The sequence below is a fragment of the Crotalus tigris genome, unplaced genomic scaffold (assembly GCF_016545835.1).
Source record: "Crotalus tigris isolate CLP2741 ecotype Arizona unplaced genomic scaffold, ASM1654583v1 scf7180000018340.3345759, whole genome shotgun sequence".
Lineage (NCBI taxonomy): Eukaryota > Metazoa > Chordata > Lepidosauria > Squamata > Viperidae > Crotalus > Crotalus tigris.
In genome coordinates, this window is record NW_024096953.1 from 2538899 (window position 1) to 2557197 (window position 18299).

General features: G+C 43.4%; 1 protein-coding gene across 5 annotated transcripts; it reads left to right on the forward strand.

The window, feature by feature from the left end:
* The first annotated feature begins 808 nt into the window (after positions 1 to 808).
* POU2AF1 (POU class 2 homeobox associating factor 1) lies at positions 809 to 16509 on the forward strand. Of its 5 annotated transcripts, none has more exons than XM_039350594.1 (5): positions 809 to 1067; positions 11503 to 11633; positions 12362 to 12404; positions 12518 to 12789; positions 14833 to 16509. In XM_039350594.1, exons 1-5 carry the CDS (start codon positions 950 to 952, stop codon positions 15142 to 15144), a joined length of 876 nt encoding a protein of 291 aa, XP_039206528.1. In that variant the 5' UTR covers positions 809 to 949; the 3' UTR covers positions 15145 to 16509. The 5 variants fall into 5 exon arrangements, with proteins under 5 accessions (XP_039206528.1, XP_039206526.1, XP_039206529.1 ...); XM_039350592.1 differs by lacking the exon at positions 809 to 1067 and adding an exon at positions 5020 to 5581; XM_039350595.1 differs by lacking the exon at positions 809 to 1067 and adding an exon at positions 5598 to 6328.
* The last annotated feature ends 1790 nt before the right edge of the window (positions 16510 to 18299 follow it).

An 18299-nucleotide genomic window follows, 5' to 3' on the forward strand; every position in this document is an offset into this window, starting at 1 on the left:
GGTGTTTCCTCTCCGGGGCCGAGATGGTGATCTCCCAGGGGAATTGAGAACCTTCTGCAGAAGGAAAAAAGACAGACAGAGAGAGAGAGAGAGAGAGAGAGATGGGCCTCGTAACTCGAGGACTCGGTCGCCAGCCAGCTCTGCATTTTGAAATGCTGGGGACCTCTCAGTCCTTCGTGAATAAAGAAAAGCCAGATTTAGGGCACGGGAGCAAGGCTCCTTCTAGACCAGGGGTAGGCAACCTCGGCTCTTTTATGACTCATGGACTTCAACTCCCATAATTCCTGAGTCATAAAAGAGCCGAGGTTGCCTACCCCTGTTCTAGACCAAATGTGGCCTTTGGGCTAACAAGCAAAATTAGACTTCCATTTACGCAGCAGAAAAAAAAAAATGGCATCCTATCAATTCAAGAGAGAAAATCCCCTTCTTTTTTGGATTAGAACTGGTGCCCGTTTGGGGAGGCTGTTTGGTAGCCATGGCGAGATTTAGGAGTAGACAAAGGGATTGTGTCTACTGTCTATCGGAAGATCTCCTGATTCATCAGGTCCAGTCTTATCTTCTCTAACTGGCACCAACTCTGAGAATTGATCTCTCTGGCTGATTTTTAGTTGAGATCCTAAATTTACTATATAAATGTTGACAGGTAAAATGCATGTTTGGTTTTCTATGACTCAGATGCACCAAAGATGTATATCTTGGGACTATTCCAGACAAAGGTGCAGAGCAACCTTCTCACTTGGGTCTTCTGAGACACCATCATCACCACCACCACCACCTCCTCCTCCTCCTTCTTCTCAGATAGGACCATGTTTCACATCTACCACCTTCCACATCAAATAGCACAGAATGAAAGGGAGGGAGAAAAAAAATCTGTGGTTAGAGGATGTGACGATGTCACACCCCACAGCAGAAACCTGGTCTTTAAAAAAAAAAAAAATCTGAAAGAGGCATGCTGACGGGCTGCTATCACATAAAAGAACTACCCCCAAACCCCCCCCCCCACAACAACAGATCAAGCGGGACCAGAGGGGGATTCTGCTCTGCCACAGACATGCACTGGCAAAAATGTGAGTTGTGAAGTCTTTTTTCTTCTTCTTTTCAAAACTTGAGCAAAAACTACGGAAGCCGTTGGCTGCTGAACAGTAGAGCTGCAAGAGCAGAAAGAATTTCTGCTTGTTTTCTAAAATACTTCCCACTTTTACGGCATTGATGCTCCCATAGGGCAGAGCATGAGTGTCCTTCATGAGTGGAGAAGGTAAGGAGGAGAAGATGTGGCTTGCCGAAGATCCAGAGGAGGAGATCTGAGGCAGGAGAACTTCACTATGAGGTGGTCTAAATCCTGCACCAACCTAACTGGAATTAATAAAGGAGAATATCTGGTAGCTCAGGGTTGAAATGAAGGGGACCTTGATGCTCTCTGAGCTTGGTGGTTTCTTGCAGACGTTTCATGACCCAACTAGGTAACATCATCAGTAGTTTGTTGGAAGCCACTCTTACACCGATGATGTTACCCAGTTTTGATAATGAAACGTCTGCAAGGAAACAACCAAGCTCAGATGCCTATGGAGATTCTCAGTCATCCAGGTCATGTTTGTCTCAAAGATGCTTTTTCAAGAGGCAGCTGGACTTTCTGGTTTTTCTTTGAAGACATTTCTCTTCTCATCCAAGAAGCTTTTTCAGCTCTCCTTCCATTCCTCACCATCCAGTGAGAGCTGAAGAAGCTCCTTGGATGAGAAGTGAAACGTCTTCAAAGAGAAACCAGAAAGTCCATTTGCCTCTCGAAAAAGCTCTTTTGGGACAGCCAAGCTCAGAGAGCACCAAGGAGCCCTAGCTGGAATTATAACAAAGGCTCTGGACAACTTCTGTAAGCTCAGAGGCACCCTTTTCTTTAGTACCTTTCGGACAATGCTCTCTTGCTTCTAACCTTCTCTTTAGAATGGCCCCCATCTGCTTCAGGAGAGCCGGGTTCAAGCCCATTGCTTGCTCTTTTTGGCTCACTGAGAATATCTGCAGGGCTTTGAAAATGCAATCCAGCGTATGTTTTTTTTCAGAAATTATGAAAACCAGAAAACAAGAGTGGCCTCAAAGCTTCCATCTCTGCAGGCTACCATAAATCAACTCCAGGCAAAGCCTCAAAGGGGGGTTTTCACCTGAGTGCAACTAAGAGGAGTTAAGTACAACTTTTGGCAAAACGTGGCTTCCTCCTTAGCCAACAACATGCGTTGATCTCTCTGCCTTTCTGACATTCCATAGTCTCTGCGCAAGCTCAGATATCACATTTCCCCCTCTTTTTTCCCTTCCTTTTTTTTTTAATTGAAAAATTTTTAAAAACTTTTACAAAGACAGAAAAAAAAACAAAATACAACCCTCCCCCAACCCCTCCCAAATCACCCCCTCCCTCCCCCCCAGAGCTTCCCAGAGCAGAATATAGGCTTAATTAAAAGAAATTAACAAAATTATAAGATAATTAAGAACAAAATATATATGAATAAAGAATTATAAACCTTAAAAAGAAAAAATATTTTTTTAAAAAAAAAGCAAAGAAAAGAAAAAAAAAGTAGAGTTTTTATACAAGTTATAAAAAAGCTAAATGGTATTTTTTCATATCCAATTTAAATTGTATAAAATTTATCCATTTTTCCCATACAGCAAAAAATTTCTCTTGCGATTGCTCCTTTAAAAAAGCCGAAATCTTTGCCATTTCCGCCAGATATGAAACTTTAAAAAACCACTCTTGCAAAGTAGGCAAAGATTCCTTCTTCCAATATTGACCTACTAGCAGCCTTGCGGCTGTAATCAAATTCAACATCAATATAACCTCCTTAGCATCACAATCAGTAACAATACCAAGCAAAAACAATTGTGGAGTAAATTTTACCCTCTTTCTAAAAATTCTCTGAATATTCCACCATATCTTAATCCAAAAAGCTTTTATATTTTTACACGACCACCAAATATGATAATAAGTGGCATCCAAACAGCCACATCTCCAACATTTAGGCTGTAAGTCAGGATACATGAGAGACATCTTTTGTGGATCAAGGTGCCATCAAACCTCAGCTCCCTCCAAGCCTCTTTGCTCCTCTCTCTTGACGATGCCATTTTGGTTATGAGACCATTCCCATGTCGAAAGCAGAACGCAGGAAGAAGGAACGAGAGTTTTCAGTTCTCATTGACAAGAAAAGGGGAGATGGGTGAGACCAGCAGGGACCACCAGAGGGGAGTGAAATCAAAGGCCCATTTTGCAGACAGGTGGGGGTGAAAGAAATACAACCACGAGATTTATACTTTGCACGGAGGCTTATAAATTTCCCATTTATATAATAACAGCTCAGGCGCCCCCCCCCCCAATACTTCTAAGAGAATTAGTCACTGCAGCTAAAGGGTCATGGAACAATTCAAAACTGCAGCATTGTTTCTTTAAAGAAAACACTCACATGATGCTCAGTGCAAACACATTTTCCATTTTTGATAGGGCACCTGCCTTTTAAAAATGTGAAATAATAAGGAAATGGGGAACGAGGTTTTCCTGACAGAGACAGTGAACCCAAGTATATCAAACTATTTAAACAGGGAAATAAAACTTTGGTCTTTTTATAGAGTGCTGCAGGCAAACCTCTTAAGGGCTTTTTTTTTAATTCATAGCCAGCCTACAGCTAGTAGAGTTACTCAGAAGTAATCCTCACAGGTCTCCAAGGGGCTTCCTCTGAAGTAATTTGCATAGAACTGGAACTTCAGTGTTCTTCCTATGTGTCATGTACAGTAATTACAAATTAGCTGACCTGATCAAGAAAAAAAAAATACATTTACCAACAGCAAGTGAAAGAAGTCAAGCATACTTTTAAAGGCCTGGCTTGTGGTCACTCATATCTTGGCCACCTCCTGTCTGGATTACTGCAATGTGCTATACATGGGGCTGTCCTTGAAGCCCACCTGGGAACTTTAACTGGTCCAGAATGCCACAGTAATGGGGACCCCTAACTTTGTCCGTGTAACTCCTCTGTTGCTTCTCAGGTGCACCGAGTACCAGTCTCCTTCCAGGTGCAATTCAAGGTGGTGGTCACTACCTGCAGGACCTAAGGACATCTAGCTGTCCTACCAGGCCCAACTGAGCGGGCATACTCCTTCCCCTTTCCCCTAAATATTGCCATCTTATGTGAGCTAGGAAGTGTACCTTCTCTGTGGCAGACTCTGTCCTGTGGAACTCCCTATCCCTGTCTATGGAGATTCTCAGTCACTGTTGTCCCAAAGATGCTTTTTCAGGAGGCAACTGGACTTCCTTTGTTTTTTCTTTGAAGACATTTCACTTCTCATCCCAGAAGCTTCTTCAGCTCTGACTGAATCATTCCATTCCCCACCATCCAGTCAGAGCTGAAGAAACTTGTTGGAGGAGAAGTGAAATGTCTTCAAAGAAAAAACAAGGAAGTCCAGTTGCCTCCTGAAAAAACACTTTTGGGGTCCCTACACCCCTGAAATTTGGGGGTAGAGAGAGGACTGAAGGCAGGAGCAGAAGGGGATGGCAGAGGATGAGATGGTTTGATAGTGTCATCAACATAATGAACATGAATTTGGGCCAAGTCTGGGAGGCAAGGGAGGACAGGGGACCTGTTGTGCTGTGGTCCATGGGATTGTGAACAGTCAGACACGACTTAGCAACTGAACAACAACACGGAAATATCCATCATCCTGCCATAGGAAAGGTGGTGTCACGAGGATGAAATAAATAAGAGAGAACCACTGATCAAGTTGGCATTCTGAATAACAGAATAAGAGACCTTGGAGGTCCTCTAGTCCAACCCCCTGCTCAGACAGGACACCCTATACCATTTCAGACAAATGGTTGTCCAATCTCTTCTTAAAAACCTCCAGTGATGGAGCACCCACAACTTCTGAAGGCAACTTCTGTTCCATTGATTAATTGTTCTAACTATCAGCAAATTGCTCCTTAGTTCCAGGTTGCTTCTCTCCTTGATTGGTTTCCATCCATTGCTTCTTGTCCTGCCTTCAGGTGCTTTGGAGAATAGGTTGACCCCCTCTTCTTTATGGCAGCCCCTGAGATATTAGATACTATTCTAGTATCACCAAAGTCTTCCAATGCAGCATTATTGGAGAAAACTTACTGGCTCCAAGTTGTACTTATGGAGTTTGGAGAGATATTGATTCGATAGTTGGAGAATAGGAATTGGGAATAGGCAGATTAAACTGGCGCAGAGAAACCCAAGGCCTAGATTCTCAGAGCATTTTCGTGTTCAGCCTTTCTCGGATGTGTGCTTCCTGAGTCCTTCGCTGGTGGATCAGGGGGAGGGTCAGAGCCCAGGTTTGAAAAATTCAAATGGTGATACCGAAAGACGAAACAGCAAGGTGGTTGATCATGCCCATCTCCGCTCAGGCACAGCCCCTTGGGGGACACCAAAACTCAACCCCCCCATGGGGATAGATGAGTTAACTGAAACTTTGCACACCAGCTGCTCACTGATGACAAGGCTAGCAGGATTTTCAAAACTTGCTTTTTTAAAAATAATCAACATCAGTCTGGACGTGGGTTACCAGGGCAAAGAGAACTTCACAAGAATGAGGCCAGGTCAGTTCGGCATTGCCAAGTTCACATCTTTGTGATTATCCACTTTGCTTCAAGGAAGCAAGAAATCCTTTTCGCTGAGAAAGCCAGGCCTGTGTGTCACTTTTGCAATTGGGCCCTGTGGGTGCCCTCCTGTGAACAGGACTTGACAAGATCTGAGATCTGCAATATTGACACTGCCAGAGCATTGGACAGGGTGTCAAATTGAGGGCCTCTGGCTTACTAATGAGGCGATAGGGCAGTTGACAAGCAAATAAATAAACCTGATCTTCGGCCTGTTGACTTAGCTCTGAGTTGGCAACACCAATGCTGTGAGGCAGGAGGTGTTTCCCACAGATTCAGTCTGTCACCCGACCTCACACTTGTCAACTAGGGAGAAGGTCTAGGGAGGTCAGAAAGAGATTCATTGCCCAGGTCTGAGATGTTGAGATGTTCTGTTTTCCTTAACCTCATATCCCAGGATAACTCTTCTATCTGCGGGATGTGCGTCCAAGACAATCAGCTCTCAATCGCAACTAGCTATGACGGCAAAGCAAACCTTGAGTTTCAAATTGTAGAGCCTCTAGATTCAGGGGTGGTGTGGAGAGAGAAGCAATGGCAGACAGCTTGGTCTTTAAGCCATGCATATGATCTGGTGGGAAACGTGATTGGAAGCAGGTGCTGGATTGGAGAGACCTTAGTGTGGAATCAGCATCCACGGGATGGATCTAATATGGATGTTCTTCGCATGTTCTTCAAAACAGCTTCCAAGTAGGTCCAAGAAGAGAGTGTTCCCCCTCCTGGTGTTGCATGCATTTCTCTCTATTTGCCATCTTTGCATTTATGCTATCAAGCTTCCTCTTAAAATTAGCCCTAGCCATAACTGCTCCACTTTTCCAGTTGGCTCTGAAAAAGGAAGGAAGAAGTGATAAGCTGGGGAAGGTGGCTAGTCAACAGCTGTTTCCTCCAAATACTCGCCATCAATACTTTGCTATCTTCTAGTTCACTCAAGCTTTTCTTCCTGATACTTTGCTCTAGTGTTTGCCTGTTCCCTGTTATGTTTACCTCCAGCTTGTCTGGCTTGCTCTGGAGTGCTGGTTCCCAGACCTGAGAAGTTTCATCTCTTCGGCTTCCTCCTGCTGTTTTCCATTTCTCTCCTCCTATGATCCCATGGCTCCTTGCTTGTTTACTCCACTTCTCTGGGCCAAGTTCCTTTTATCAGATATAGGAATAATGTCCCAATCCATCTTGTAAACATGATTAATATGATTTAACAGTTTTGCTCATGGCAATGATTGGGCCATGCTGAGCTGAGTTGGACTTTTAGTGACTTCCTTGTATGCAGCAATGCCATTTTCCTGACAACAATCCCACAGTAATTGGCTCTTCTTCTTATTCAGAGATTCTGAAGAGTCCTCCAATCTCCTGAGGACGTCCCTTCCAACTTTTTAACAGTTCCATCTGGCATTGTTCACCCCCTAATCTGAGGTCAGAAGGTGACATCAAGTCATAAAGTAATTCATTTGGCCTTGGGCTGACCATGTTGAGGAACTAAATGAATTGTTGTTTTTTTTTCAATATACAGCAGTTAAACAAACCATAGTTTTGCATATTTTATGAATCCAGCTAATACTTACCAACATCTGAACCTTGGGTGGCAGCAGAGTCCTGTATGTTTCTGTGCTCATCAGAGGTATCCACAATATAGGGTCAATATAAGTGAAGAGTGATGTCAAGATTGGAGTCCACCAAACCATGGGGTTCTTCAATAGTTCTAGAGGGGTAAAGTCAGCTCCAGGGGTCTTCCCCCTCCTGAGCTGACCAGTAAGGGACTCAATTTCAGACAAGAGCCATTCAGGTAAGTCCTCCATCTTCTTCATTGAGGTTTCAGGTTTCATCCTCTGAAAATGTAACTCCAAGGCTTCAGGAGGTATCTTCTTCTTGTGCCATATCCGTTATCGGACGTTGGCGATCATGTTGGCGATCCTGTTTTTATCAGCAGCCGCATGAAAAAGTGCTGCAGAGTTTTGTCCAAACCAGTCCCTTAGATTTTGAAGCCATGATGTTCTTCTTCTGCCTGAACCTCGTTTGCCTTCAGTCTTTCCCTGGAGGATTAAATGGAGTATGCCGTATTTTTCTGGGTGTTGCATCACATGTCCGAAATATTCTAATTTTTGTTTTTTAATTGTTTTGATGATTTCCCTTGGCTTTCCCAGGCGGCTTATCACCTCTTCATTTCTGATCTTGTCAGCCCAGCCTATACGTAACAGCCACCTGTAAATCCACATTTCAAATGCTTCTAGTCTCTTCAGATGGCCTTCTGTCAGAATCCAACTCTCTACTCCACAGAGCAGGATAGAAAAAATATAGCATCTGACAAGCCTGATTTTCAGTCTTAGGCTTATGTTGTGACTGCAGAAGACCTTTTTCATTTTGAAGAATGCTGTTCGAGCTTTGTCTGTCCTTGTCTTTACTTCAGTGGTCATGTCCCAGCTTTCATGTAGATTAGAACCGAGGTGTGTGATCCTTTCAACTTTTTCTAGTGGTATTCCTTCTGAATTTATTGGTGGTAAATTAACGGGTTGTTTGCTGACGACCATGATCTTGGTTTTTGAGGTGTTAAGCTTCAAGCCATATTTTTCAGATATTTCTGTGACTCTGTTGATGAGGAGCTGAAAGTCTTCATGCTTACTGGCAAGCAGAACTGTATTGTCAGCATATCTTAAGTTGTTGATCCAAACACCGTTTACTTTGATGCCAGCATTGATGTTCTTCAGTGCCTCATTAAACACTCATTAAAGATTGACTCAGAGTAGATATTGAACAACAGTGGAGACAGAATACATCCCTGTCTTCTTATTTCTGCATCAGCTGAGTACTTTTGGCCTAGTCTCACATTTGCTACCTGATGCCAATACAGATTCTTTATGATTTGGATGTCTTTGTCATCTAGTCCCCCTTGTTTCAGGATTTCTAATAGTTTGCTGTGTCTTATTTTATCAAAAGCTTTTTCAAAATCAGTGAAGCACATGTAAACACTGTGATTGACATTTCTACAACACTGTACAAGAACTTGAATGCTGAATAGTGCATCTCGTGTACCAAGATTGTTTCTGAAACCAAATTGTGTGTTACCTCGACGCTCTTCAATTTTGTTGTATATTCTTGTGTGAATTATTCTCAGGAATATTTTCAGGGCATGACTCATTAAGCTTATTGTTCTGTATTCGGTACACTTCTTTGCATTTATTTTTGGGGGGATTGTCACAAAGGTTGATTTTAGCCAATCATTTGGTATCTTTCATGTTTCGTATATCCAATTGAAGAGCTGCAGTAAAAAAATTCTTCCCATTGTCTTCCAGCAATTTTAAAATTTCTACTGGGATATCATTAGTCCTATGGCTTTTCTTGTTTTTGCTATTTTTATTGCATGTTCAACCTTCTCCATAGTGATATTTGGTTCAGTTGTTATACTTCCCATATCTATATCATCCCTAGTGTCCTCAAAAAGTTCTTCAATATATTCCTTCCATCTTTTTAGTTTTTCATCCTCATCTAAGATAATTTCCCCTCTTTGCCAACTAAATTATTGGTTTTCTTTTTGTAGAGGCCTACTGCTTCTTTCACTTTTTTGTGTAAATTGAAATTATCATGCCTACATTCTGTCTCTTCTATTTCCTTGCATCTCTTTGCAAGCCACTTTTCTTTTGCCAGTCGAATTTTTCATTAACATGATTTTCCTGGGAAATATATAGTGTAGTAGTCTGTAATAGTCAGGAGGTATATATATATATGGTCAAATAAGGTGGTATCTGTGATGGTGCAGTTGAAGCACCACCTGCTTTTTGTGGGTGATGGACTATCTCAGATATCTTCTTGACCTGTTTGATGGAACCATGTGGATAATCTGGGTGCTTACATAAAATCCTGAGGGACACAAGTATCTTGATTCCAAAATACCGGTAGGTATGAGCTCCTGACCTATAGAATGTTGCTTTGGTCCACTAGAAAGGGAGCTTTTTTTCAAAGATAATTTTTATTAAATTTTTAAAATTTTACAAAAACAAAACAATCTTCCCCCCAACCTCCCCAACCCTCCCATTCCCTCCCCCGACCTTCCCAGAGCTGAATATAGGCTTAATTAAAATTTCACCAAGAAGTCTTAAAAAAAGATATAAACCATAAATGAATTTAACATTAGTTAAAAATCTAAATACATTAATTAGAAAAATTATAAAATAATTAACAAAAGGGAGCTTTTGATGGTATTTCTGCTTTGATCTTCTTGAAGAGAAGACAAATTGCAGTGTGGGCTTATTTGCAAGGGAGTAATAGCTTTGTCGGAATTAAAAATGTGCAGGACTTTGTATAGAGCATTTAGAACATCTTTTAGAAATGTAACTTCCCCAAAGAGTCTTCGTAGTTTGGGGCTGTTCCCATCAGCAATCTATAATTCCTAGGTGCCTCTGGGAAGAAGGATTGATGGTTTACCTAGTTGTGAAAGGCAATAATTTTGAAATGTCCCAACACCTATTTAAGAAAGGCTCAACAATTTCCTGAATAAGTTGGCTCCATGTGCAAATTTAAGAAACCCTGCTTATGCATTTTTTTTTTAAATTTGGGCAATGTGTGGGAAGGTGTGAGAAAGCATTTTACGCAATTCCTTTTTAATTTGTTTTTTATTGTTTTAGTTGCGAGCCAAGATCTCCAACTGGCTGGCTAATAAAACACTCGGATTAAGTTTTACGATACTTATTTTTTGCAAGTCTGTGAGAGTGTGTGCGCTTGTTTCTTTATCAAGCAAACGTTTGCTTTTCAAGGGCTTCTACAAACAGGGAAAGATTTCCATTGTAGCTTCTCAAAAGCTTATTATTTTAATGTTATTGTGGTGCAATTATATTGGAGAACCAAGAGGGGGAGGAGGGGGAGGGAAAAGAAACACAACTGTTTGCTTTCATTTGCACAGCAAAAAGAAAAAAGAAATAACAATGATAGGTTGTCACCTGCCAAAGTCTTGGGTGTAAAGTCCGAACACTGAGCTTCAAACAGAGTCAGCCGTGCAAAGCCTCTTATGATGACAGTTGCTGTTTCCAAAGGGAAGTTGGCTTAAAGAGCAATGGCTAAGATTGGTGTGAAATAAGTCCCTTTAAAAAACAATTTAGAAGGAACTTAGCGATGCCAATGGAAAGTTGGCACCCTTTACTAAAGGTTTTACCATTCTCTGCTCCTTGGAAAGGTGGGAACTGTGAAGACCTTGGTGGCCTCCGAGCTTGGTTGTTTTCTTGCAGATGTTTCATTACCCGTAGAATGGATTAGTCAATAAATTAAATCACAGAGACTCTCTGATTTTAAAGCGAGAGAGAGCTGGCTGAAGTAACTTGGCTTCTTGTCTAGAAATTGACATGATCTGGGAATGTCAGGGGAATTACACCATGGCTGGCATAATACCACATTCCTCAAAACTGGAAGGTTGTCCAAAGATTTAAGGTTGGTTTTTAAAGAGTTTACCTCCAGATAATTATTTATAGCTTGTTTTTTAAAAAATAAAATAAAATACAGAATCAGCCTCCCCTCCCCTGATCCTAGAAAGCCTTGTTTGCACTATAATTCCCAGGTTGTTATTTGTTGATTGATTTATTCAATTTCTACAGTCACCTGTCTCTCGCAAGGGACTCAATTAAACCAATTAAACAATAATAATAAAAATTCCCAGAGGATGCCCCCGGGGGCTCTGCACAAGCCTTGCAAACAATCACACTGTTCCTTAATTCAGTGTTTTTCAACTCTGGCAAGATTTGGATTTCATGTGGACTTCATGGGTGGCTGGGGAATCCTGGGAGTTGAAGTCCACCCCTCTTACACTTGCCAGGTTTGAAAAACGCTGATTTAAAGGAAGCGTCTTTGCTGTACTAAAGAGGGGAATAACGCTGATAATATTTTCCCAGCTTCTGCAGCTGAGCAGCCCCTGCCATCCCGCCCCTACCAAGGAGTCCGAGTTAAAGAGCCGGTAAAAGAGTTACTGAAGAGGAAACGGGGCAGCGCTCAAAATGTCAAAGTGGCTCCTGAAGGCATGGCGGTAAGAGACAGCCAGGTAGAAGGTTGGACATTTTTCGATTGATTGTTTCATCCTTGCCCTTCCACAATCACTCCTGGGACAGGATCCCCCAGGCTTGTCACCAGCCACTTCCCATTAGAGCAGTGTTTCTCAAGCTTGTCAGCTTTTAGATGTGTGGACTTCAGTTCCCAGAAACCGCCAACCATCAGGGTTTAAGTTCTGTGGACTTCAACTCCCTGATTCCCTCAACTGCCATGGTTTAAAATGTGTGTATCTCAACTGCCAAATCCCCCCAATCACTATGCCTTAAGATGTGTGGACTTCACTTCCCAAAATCCCCCAACCAGCATGCTTCAGAAAGTGTGGACTTCAACTCCCAGAATTCCCCAGCCAGCCATGCTGGCTGGGGAATTCTGGGAATTGAAGTCCGCACAGCTTTAAGTGACATATTTTGAAAAAAAAAAATCTGCTTTAGAATGATAAGCAACTTCCTCTGGCTCTAACTGCCTCTGACATTAAAGCCAGATGTGGTCACATCAGTAACAGCGATGAAAAGTAGCTGTGGGCCAAGATGTGAATATTTGGGAGTTTTCCACCCTCCTCAGACACAGGCCTTTCCCCCCCCCCCGACTCTTTAATTTTGACATGGAGTCGCCGTTTGAGCATTACTGATAGTTTCCTAGTCATCCTTTGAGTAATTCTTGTGGTTTAGCTCTCTTAAATAATACCAACCTCTGATTTTCCTTTAGGTGTTTTTCCCTCACCAGTCGCTTCCATCCTACTCACCCACCGGTAAGAATTTCAAAATTTGGAAAGCCTTTCCTCCCCACCCCAAAAAGCATATCTTTTCTCATTCTCCATCTTGGGTTCAGCTTCACTTTTCCCATGTCTCTCTTTTTCTGAAGGTCAAGTTTACTCAGAAACAGATTTGGTCACCTCTTCGCTGCCCCTGATGGAAGAAGGAGCCCTTTATTCAGGGTGGTTGAGTCAGCCACCCCCGGCCACCTTGCAACCTCTGACGCAGTGGACCACGTCCCCGGATTACGTGTCTCACGAAGTGGTCAGCTGCCCTTACACGGCGGACATGTTTGTTCAGCCGGTCTGCCCCAGTTACACACTTGTGGGGACCTCCTCGGTGCTGACCTACACCTCCCAGCCACTGATCACAAACTTTGGGGTGAGTTTGATATGGGACCCTCCCTATCACCATTGGCTTCTTCTCCATTAAGGGGTGGGAGGTCGGGTGGAAATCTTCCAAAGTGTGCTGGAGGTTTCTCTGCTCTTTGAGCATCATGGATGTGATGACCAAAACCACACAAGGTCTTTCATAGCAATAGCAATAGTACTTAGACCAGTGGTTCTCAACCTTTTTAATGCCGCGACCCCCAGCCGGTCGTAAGTCGAGGACTACTCAACTGGTGCAGCGTCGTTTGCAGAATGGGACTTTTGGCGGGCTCAGCAGGGCAGAGATAGCCTGGACAATTCCTATTGGCTTTTGAAAGCCAATAGAATTAGACTCTATTCAAGAGAGTCTATTCTATTGGCTTTCAAGAGCCAATAGAATAAAAGGGAGTAGCACAGCTAAGGAAAAGGGGGGAAAAATGGCGGACTGCGTTGTTTGGCGACCGCCGTGAAATGGTCGTTCGACCCCAAATGGGATCCCAACCCACAGGTTGAGAACCACTGACTTAGACTTATATACCGCTTCACAGAGAGGTTTACAGAGTCAGCATTATTTGCCCCCAACAATCTGGGTCCTCATTTTACCGACTTTGGAAGGATGGAAGGCTGAGTCAACCTTGAGCTGGTCAGGATTGAACTCCTGGCTGGGGGCAGTGACTTAGCCTGCAATACGCCTTCTAACCACTACGCCATCACTGCTCCATAGAGCAAGGCTTACTTGAAGACAGGTGAGGTGATCCCCCTATTGGTTGTGTTATTCCATGATGGAGACGTGCAATTGTGACATTGTTCTGTTTCTGCCATGGGATGTATGAAGGGGGAAATGCCAGCACAGGGCACCAAAGAAGGTTTTGGAAGTAGCAACACACTCCTTCATTGTTCTTTCAAGAATGGTCACCCTCCCATTAGAGGGGATTCCAAACTTTGTTATTCTGTTATTTGCAATTCAATTGCTCAGAGGTTTGCCTCAAGAAAAATTGCACATGGTCGGATAGCCTCTCTGCTTTAGTCAATACTGCAACTAGGTCAAATACCAGCAAGGGGAATTAATTATCCCGGGGTGTGAAACACCCCTAGGAAATATGCAATGAGCATTCTGCAAAGCTTTGAGCAGCTGGTAAATATTTGACATCAAAATTCTCAGAGGACCATCTTGAGTACAATGATTTTGGATGCAAATTTTCTTTGCTTCAGATTGTAGCCCAGGTGGTGACCGAAGGAAGAGTGTTTGGGTGAGAAAGTAAAGCATCCTTTGGTGATTATTGTTTGCAGCTCAGAGAAAAAGAGGTCACACAATTGTCTGGTTTCTGCCCTGGGTGGGCCTGAACAAAGAGCTTTGCGGTTCCAATCTGCAACTTGGGCACTGATTGTAATTAAAGACTGCCATAAATTGCATTGTTCTGTCTCGGGACTCAGAATATTGAATATTACATTTGAATATCTGCAGGGAGAACCTGGATGATATATTTCAAGTTTTGTCCTCGTTAATCACCACGATAGTTCTGCTGTCTTTTGCAGCTGGTTCTCAAGTGCAATTCCTTGCCCTTTCCTTTGATAGAGTTTGGGTGTTCGAGGTTAAAAGACACCACACAATTAAATAAAAGGGGTCTTAACATCTGTATTTTCTGGGCTCCCAGCCAATGCCCCAGAATTATCTTCCTGCCTTGATAGGTTCTCCATTCATTTGGTGAGTCTTGCCACTGAATTGTGTGAAGAATGAAAGGTCCTTGGTGCTCTTTGAGCTTTGTTGTTTTCTTGCAGACATTTCATTACCCAACTAGGTAGCATCACCAGGGTAAGCCATTAGTATATAAACAAAGACCAAACTCCATTCCTTCCTAGACTGATGACGCTACCTAATTTGGGTAATGAAAGGTCTGCAAGAAAACAACCAAGCTCAGGAGCACTAAGGATCCCACAGTCTATCTCCTTCTTTCTCCTTTCTCCTTTCTCCTTTCTCCTCCTCCTCCTCACAACTCCCCCTTCTAGCATGCTGATGTTACCTAAAGAGTGACCCACATGTTTTTTTGTCCCTCAGGCTCGGTCGGCCTCAAGCCCAGCTGTGGTGCCTCATCTGGATGCGATTGACCAGCAAGCTCCCCTGAGTTACTTCCCCTGGACTCAGCCAATCCCAACTTTACCAGCAACTTCCCTGCAATACCAGCCGACTTCAATGGCCCTCTCTGCCCCCCAGTTTGTCCCCCTTCCCATTTTAGGAGCTGATCCACTCCCCCAAGCATTAGAAGATACCAGGAAGGAGATGCCTCCTCTGACGCTTGAGAAACTTCTGCAGGATGACACAAGTGATACATACGATTTAAACAACAGTCTGCCAGTGGAAGGACTCTGAGACTGGATTCTTAGCTGAGAGAGCTTCTCTGTAGTTCCATTCCTTGTTTCTCCTCTTCTTCCTTCCTTCATTCTCTCTCTCTATCTTTCACTGTCCTTTCTAGATGATCCTCAGCTTCTCTTGCTTTCTTTTTCAAAGTTTCAGAAACATGGGACAGAAACACCAGGATCTGTTTTGGAAAAGAAGCTGCAATTTTGAATCTTTGCAACCAGAACTTTGCAACCAGAAACAGCCTTCTTCCTTGGATAACTGCACTGTGGGAATGATAAAACATGCCTCAAAAATGTGGTCCCCAACTCCTTTTGAGATGACCATGCAGATCTTTTGAGCCCAGTGGTCAAAAACTGGCAGCCAAATTCCTCCCCCATAATCATAGCAACAAGAACAGCCAATATTTGGGGAAACCCTAACATTACTGTAAAAGTGAAGAGTCCATTGAAGCAGGGTTGAGTCCTAGAAGGAGTTTGACATTTCGTATAACCAATTGTTTCTCAAAACTGGAGATATGGCATCTCTTGGTGGTCTCCACCCAACCCTTAACCACTTTAAAACAACTGATCTCGTGATGGTGGCCAAGGTGGCCAATATCTGTAGCTCAGGTGGAAGATGAGGGTGGAGGGTCATTCTTGAAGCTTGTCTGTTGATTTCCAAATGTTTCATTACCAGGCTAGGACCCATCACAAGACCCTCACTTGATACAAACCACACCTGACCCATCACAAGACCGTCACCTGACACAACTTCCCCATAACAAGACCTATTGACCACACAAAGCCCTTATAAACAGAAGAACACTGAAACTGGCACCCCCTAAATTTCACTGAAGATGTTACCTAACCTGGTAATGAAACATCTGAAAATCAGCCCACAAGCTTGGAGAACGAACCTTCACCCACACAACTGATCCTCCCTCAGCTCATTTACTATCAGGAAGGTCCATGGTCTTTCACTTTTCATGAACAGCCATGAAATATTGCGTGTCTCTCCTGCAAAGAGGTCTCTTCTATCTCAGTGGGCTTGGAAACAAAGAAGTTTAATGAAATGCAGACAACTTCTGCAGTCCTGCAGGTGGGACTTCAAGTCTTGCAGGGGTAGAAGGCTGGAGGGACTGCAGACAGTGCAACCAGAAGCCCAGATTTTTTTTCCCATACCTCTAAACCAAATTCTTGTTGAGCAATTAAGAAGCCCTTACTTGGTTAGAGGTTATGGATTCCATGGCACGGAGTTCAGTTTTTCCCTTTAGAAACCCAACACAGCTCAGTGGAAGGAAGCTGGTTTATGCTGTGGCAACTCCCCACTTTGAATTGTGGTATTTTTCTACCTTTGGAAAAAAAGGTCTTGGCAAAATAGATCTTGGCATTCTTATCTCTTCTTCTTCTTTTTATTTTGAATGTTTGATATTTAGTTTTCAGGACAGTAAGGAAGATCTGACGGCTTTTTGTGTTTGTGCATGGGTAAATATATCCATAGATATTTACACAGAACGCATCAATTAAGATCCAAGGGGTCTGGGTTTCTGTCGTTATTGAAAATCTGGGCTGTCTCCACTTGGTGTGGAGGGAAATACAAGGAGGGAGGAGGAGGAGGAAGAGGAGGAGGAGGAGGAGGAGGAAAAGGAAGATGGGGAGAAGGATGGGGGAGGAGGAAGAGGAGGAGGAAAAGGAGAAGGAGAAGAAGCTCATTCTGTTATTCTGAGAAGGAGGAGGAAGAGGAGGAGGAGGAGAAGAAGAAGGAGAAGGAGAAGAAGCTCATTCTGTTATTCAGAGGAGGAGGGGGAGGAGGAGGGGGAGAAAAGGAGAAGCATCATCTGCAGAAAAATCTAAGGTCATGGCTGCCAAAGCTACCAGCTGCCCAGAAGCTTGTAGCCTGCATCATGTAGCTCTACTCAGCTCCACTCTCCTTCTCTGGCCAGGCCAGGTGTCTATTTCATGTAATCTTTTCCAGGATTGTAAAATGGGCAGAGACCTTATTCCTTCCCCCACCCCCCAAATACTAGACTGGTATTACTGTCCCCATAAGTCCAGGTGGACAAGCCCAGTCTTGGTGGCTGCAGGGAGGTGGGGGTTGAGAGATGGGCTTGCAGATAAGCAGCCTCGCCCAACTCCAGGGAGGCCCGACCAAGCTGAATCCCGCCAAAGGAAGGAAAGCCTTCAGCAGAGCCTTGGCAAAGGCTCTTGCTTCATTTCCGAAAAGCCTGTTGACATTCCAAGCATTCAATCTCTTGAGTTTCTTTCTTTCTTTCTTTTTTATCGTGTGTATAGCCTGAGCAGGAGCTGTGTTTGCAGAAGCCCAGGGCCAAGCAGAGCAGACTCGTAAAGAAAAGAAAGGCTTAAGATTCTTCCCACCCCCGCACTTTTCTTGGAGGGGGGGGGCTTGGATTTCAGCCCAAAGACACACACAATTGGCTCTTTGATTGCAGGGAGAATTTGAGCAGTGGTAAAGGAAGACCTGGCTGTCATTTTCAGAGAAAGAAACATGGCGTCGGAGATGTTGAATGGCAACTGTCGGATCCATCCTGCAGAACGAAATCCGAGTGAGCCCATGTGGCTGGGCACCCATAACCTTGTTCAAGAGAAGAGCAACAAAGTTGATTAGGGGGCTGGAGGTTAAAACATAAGAAGAATGGTTGCAGAAAATGTCTAGTTTAATGAAAAGGAAGATTAGGGATGACATGAAAGCAGTCTTCCAATATCTAAGTCAGGAGTCTGCAACCTTGACAACTTTAAGACTTGTGGACCTCAGCTGCCAGAATTCCTCAGCCAGCTATGCTGGGAGCTGAATTCCACAAGTCTTAAAGTTGTCAAGGTTGCAGACCCCTGATCCAAGGGGTGCCACAAAAAAGAGGGAGTCCAGCTGTTCTCCAAAGCCCCTGAAGGCAAAATGAGAAGCAACAGATAGAAACTCATCAAGGAGAGAAGCAACTTGGAACTAAGGAGAAATCTCCTGACAGTGAGCACAATCATTCAGTGGAACTTCAGAAGTTTGTTTTCTGTGATTTGTTTAACAACCACAGCAAAAAAGATTGTAACATTGGGTACCACTTAACCATTGCCTTCCTTTGTAACAGAGGTTCCAGTCCCAATTGTGACTGTAAGCCAAGGATTACCTGTAGTAAGAGAGTACTTCCTAGAAGTAGGCTGGAGAAGTTAGGAAGG

What these genes read in the sequence shown, in the direction of transcription:
- POU2AF1 (XM_039350592.1), top strand. Translation starts at nt 5,428, where the DNA reads ATGGGGATAGATGAGTTAACTGAAACTTTGCACACCAGCTGCTCACTG. An exon ending in TGGCTCCTGAAGGCATGGCG is followed by an intron (nt 11,634 to 12,361) that starts GTAAGAGACAGC and finishes ATTTTCCTTTAG; the next exon opens with GTGTTTTTCCCTCACCAGTC. An exon ending in TCCATCCTACTCACCCACCG is followed by an intron (nt 12,405 to 12,517) that starts GTAAGAATTTCA and finishes CTTTTTCTGAAG; the next exon opens with GTCAAGTTTACTCAGAAACA.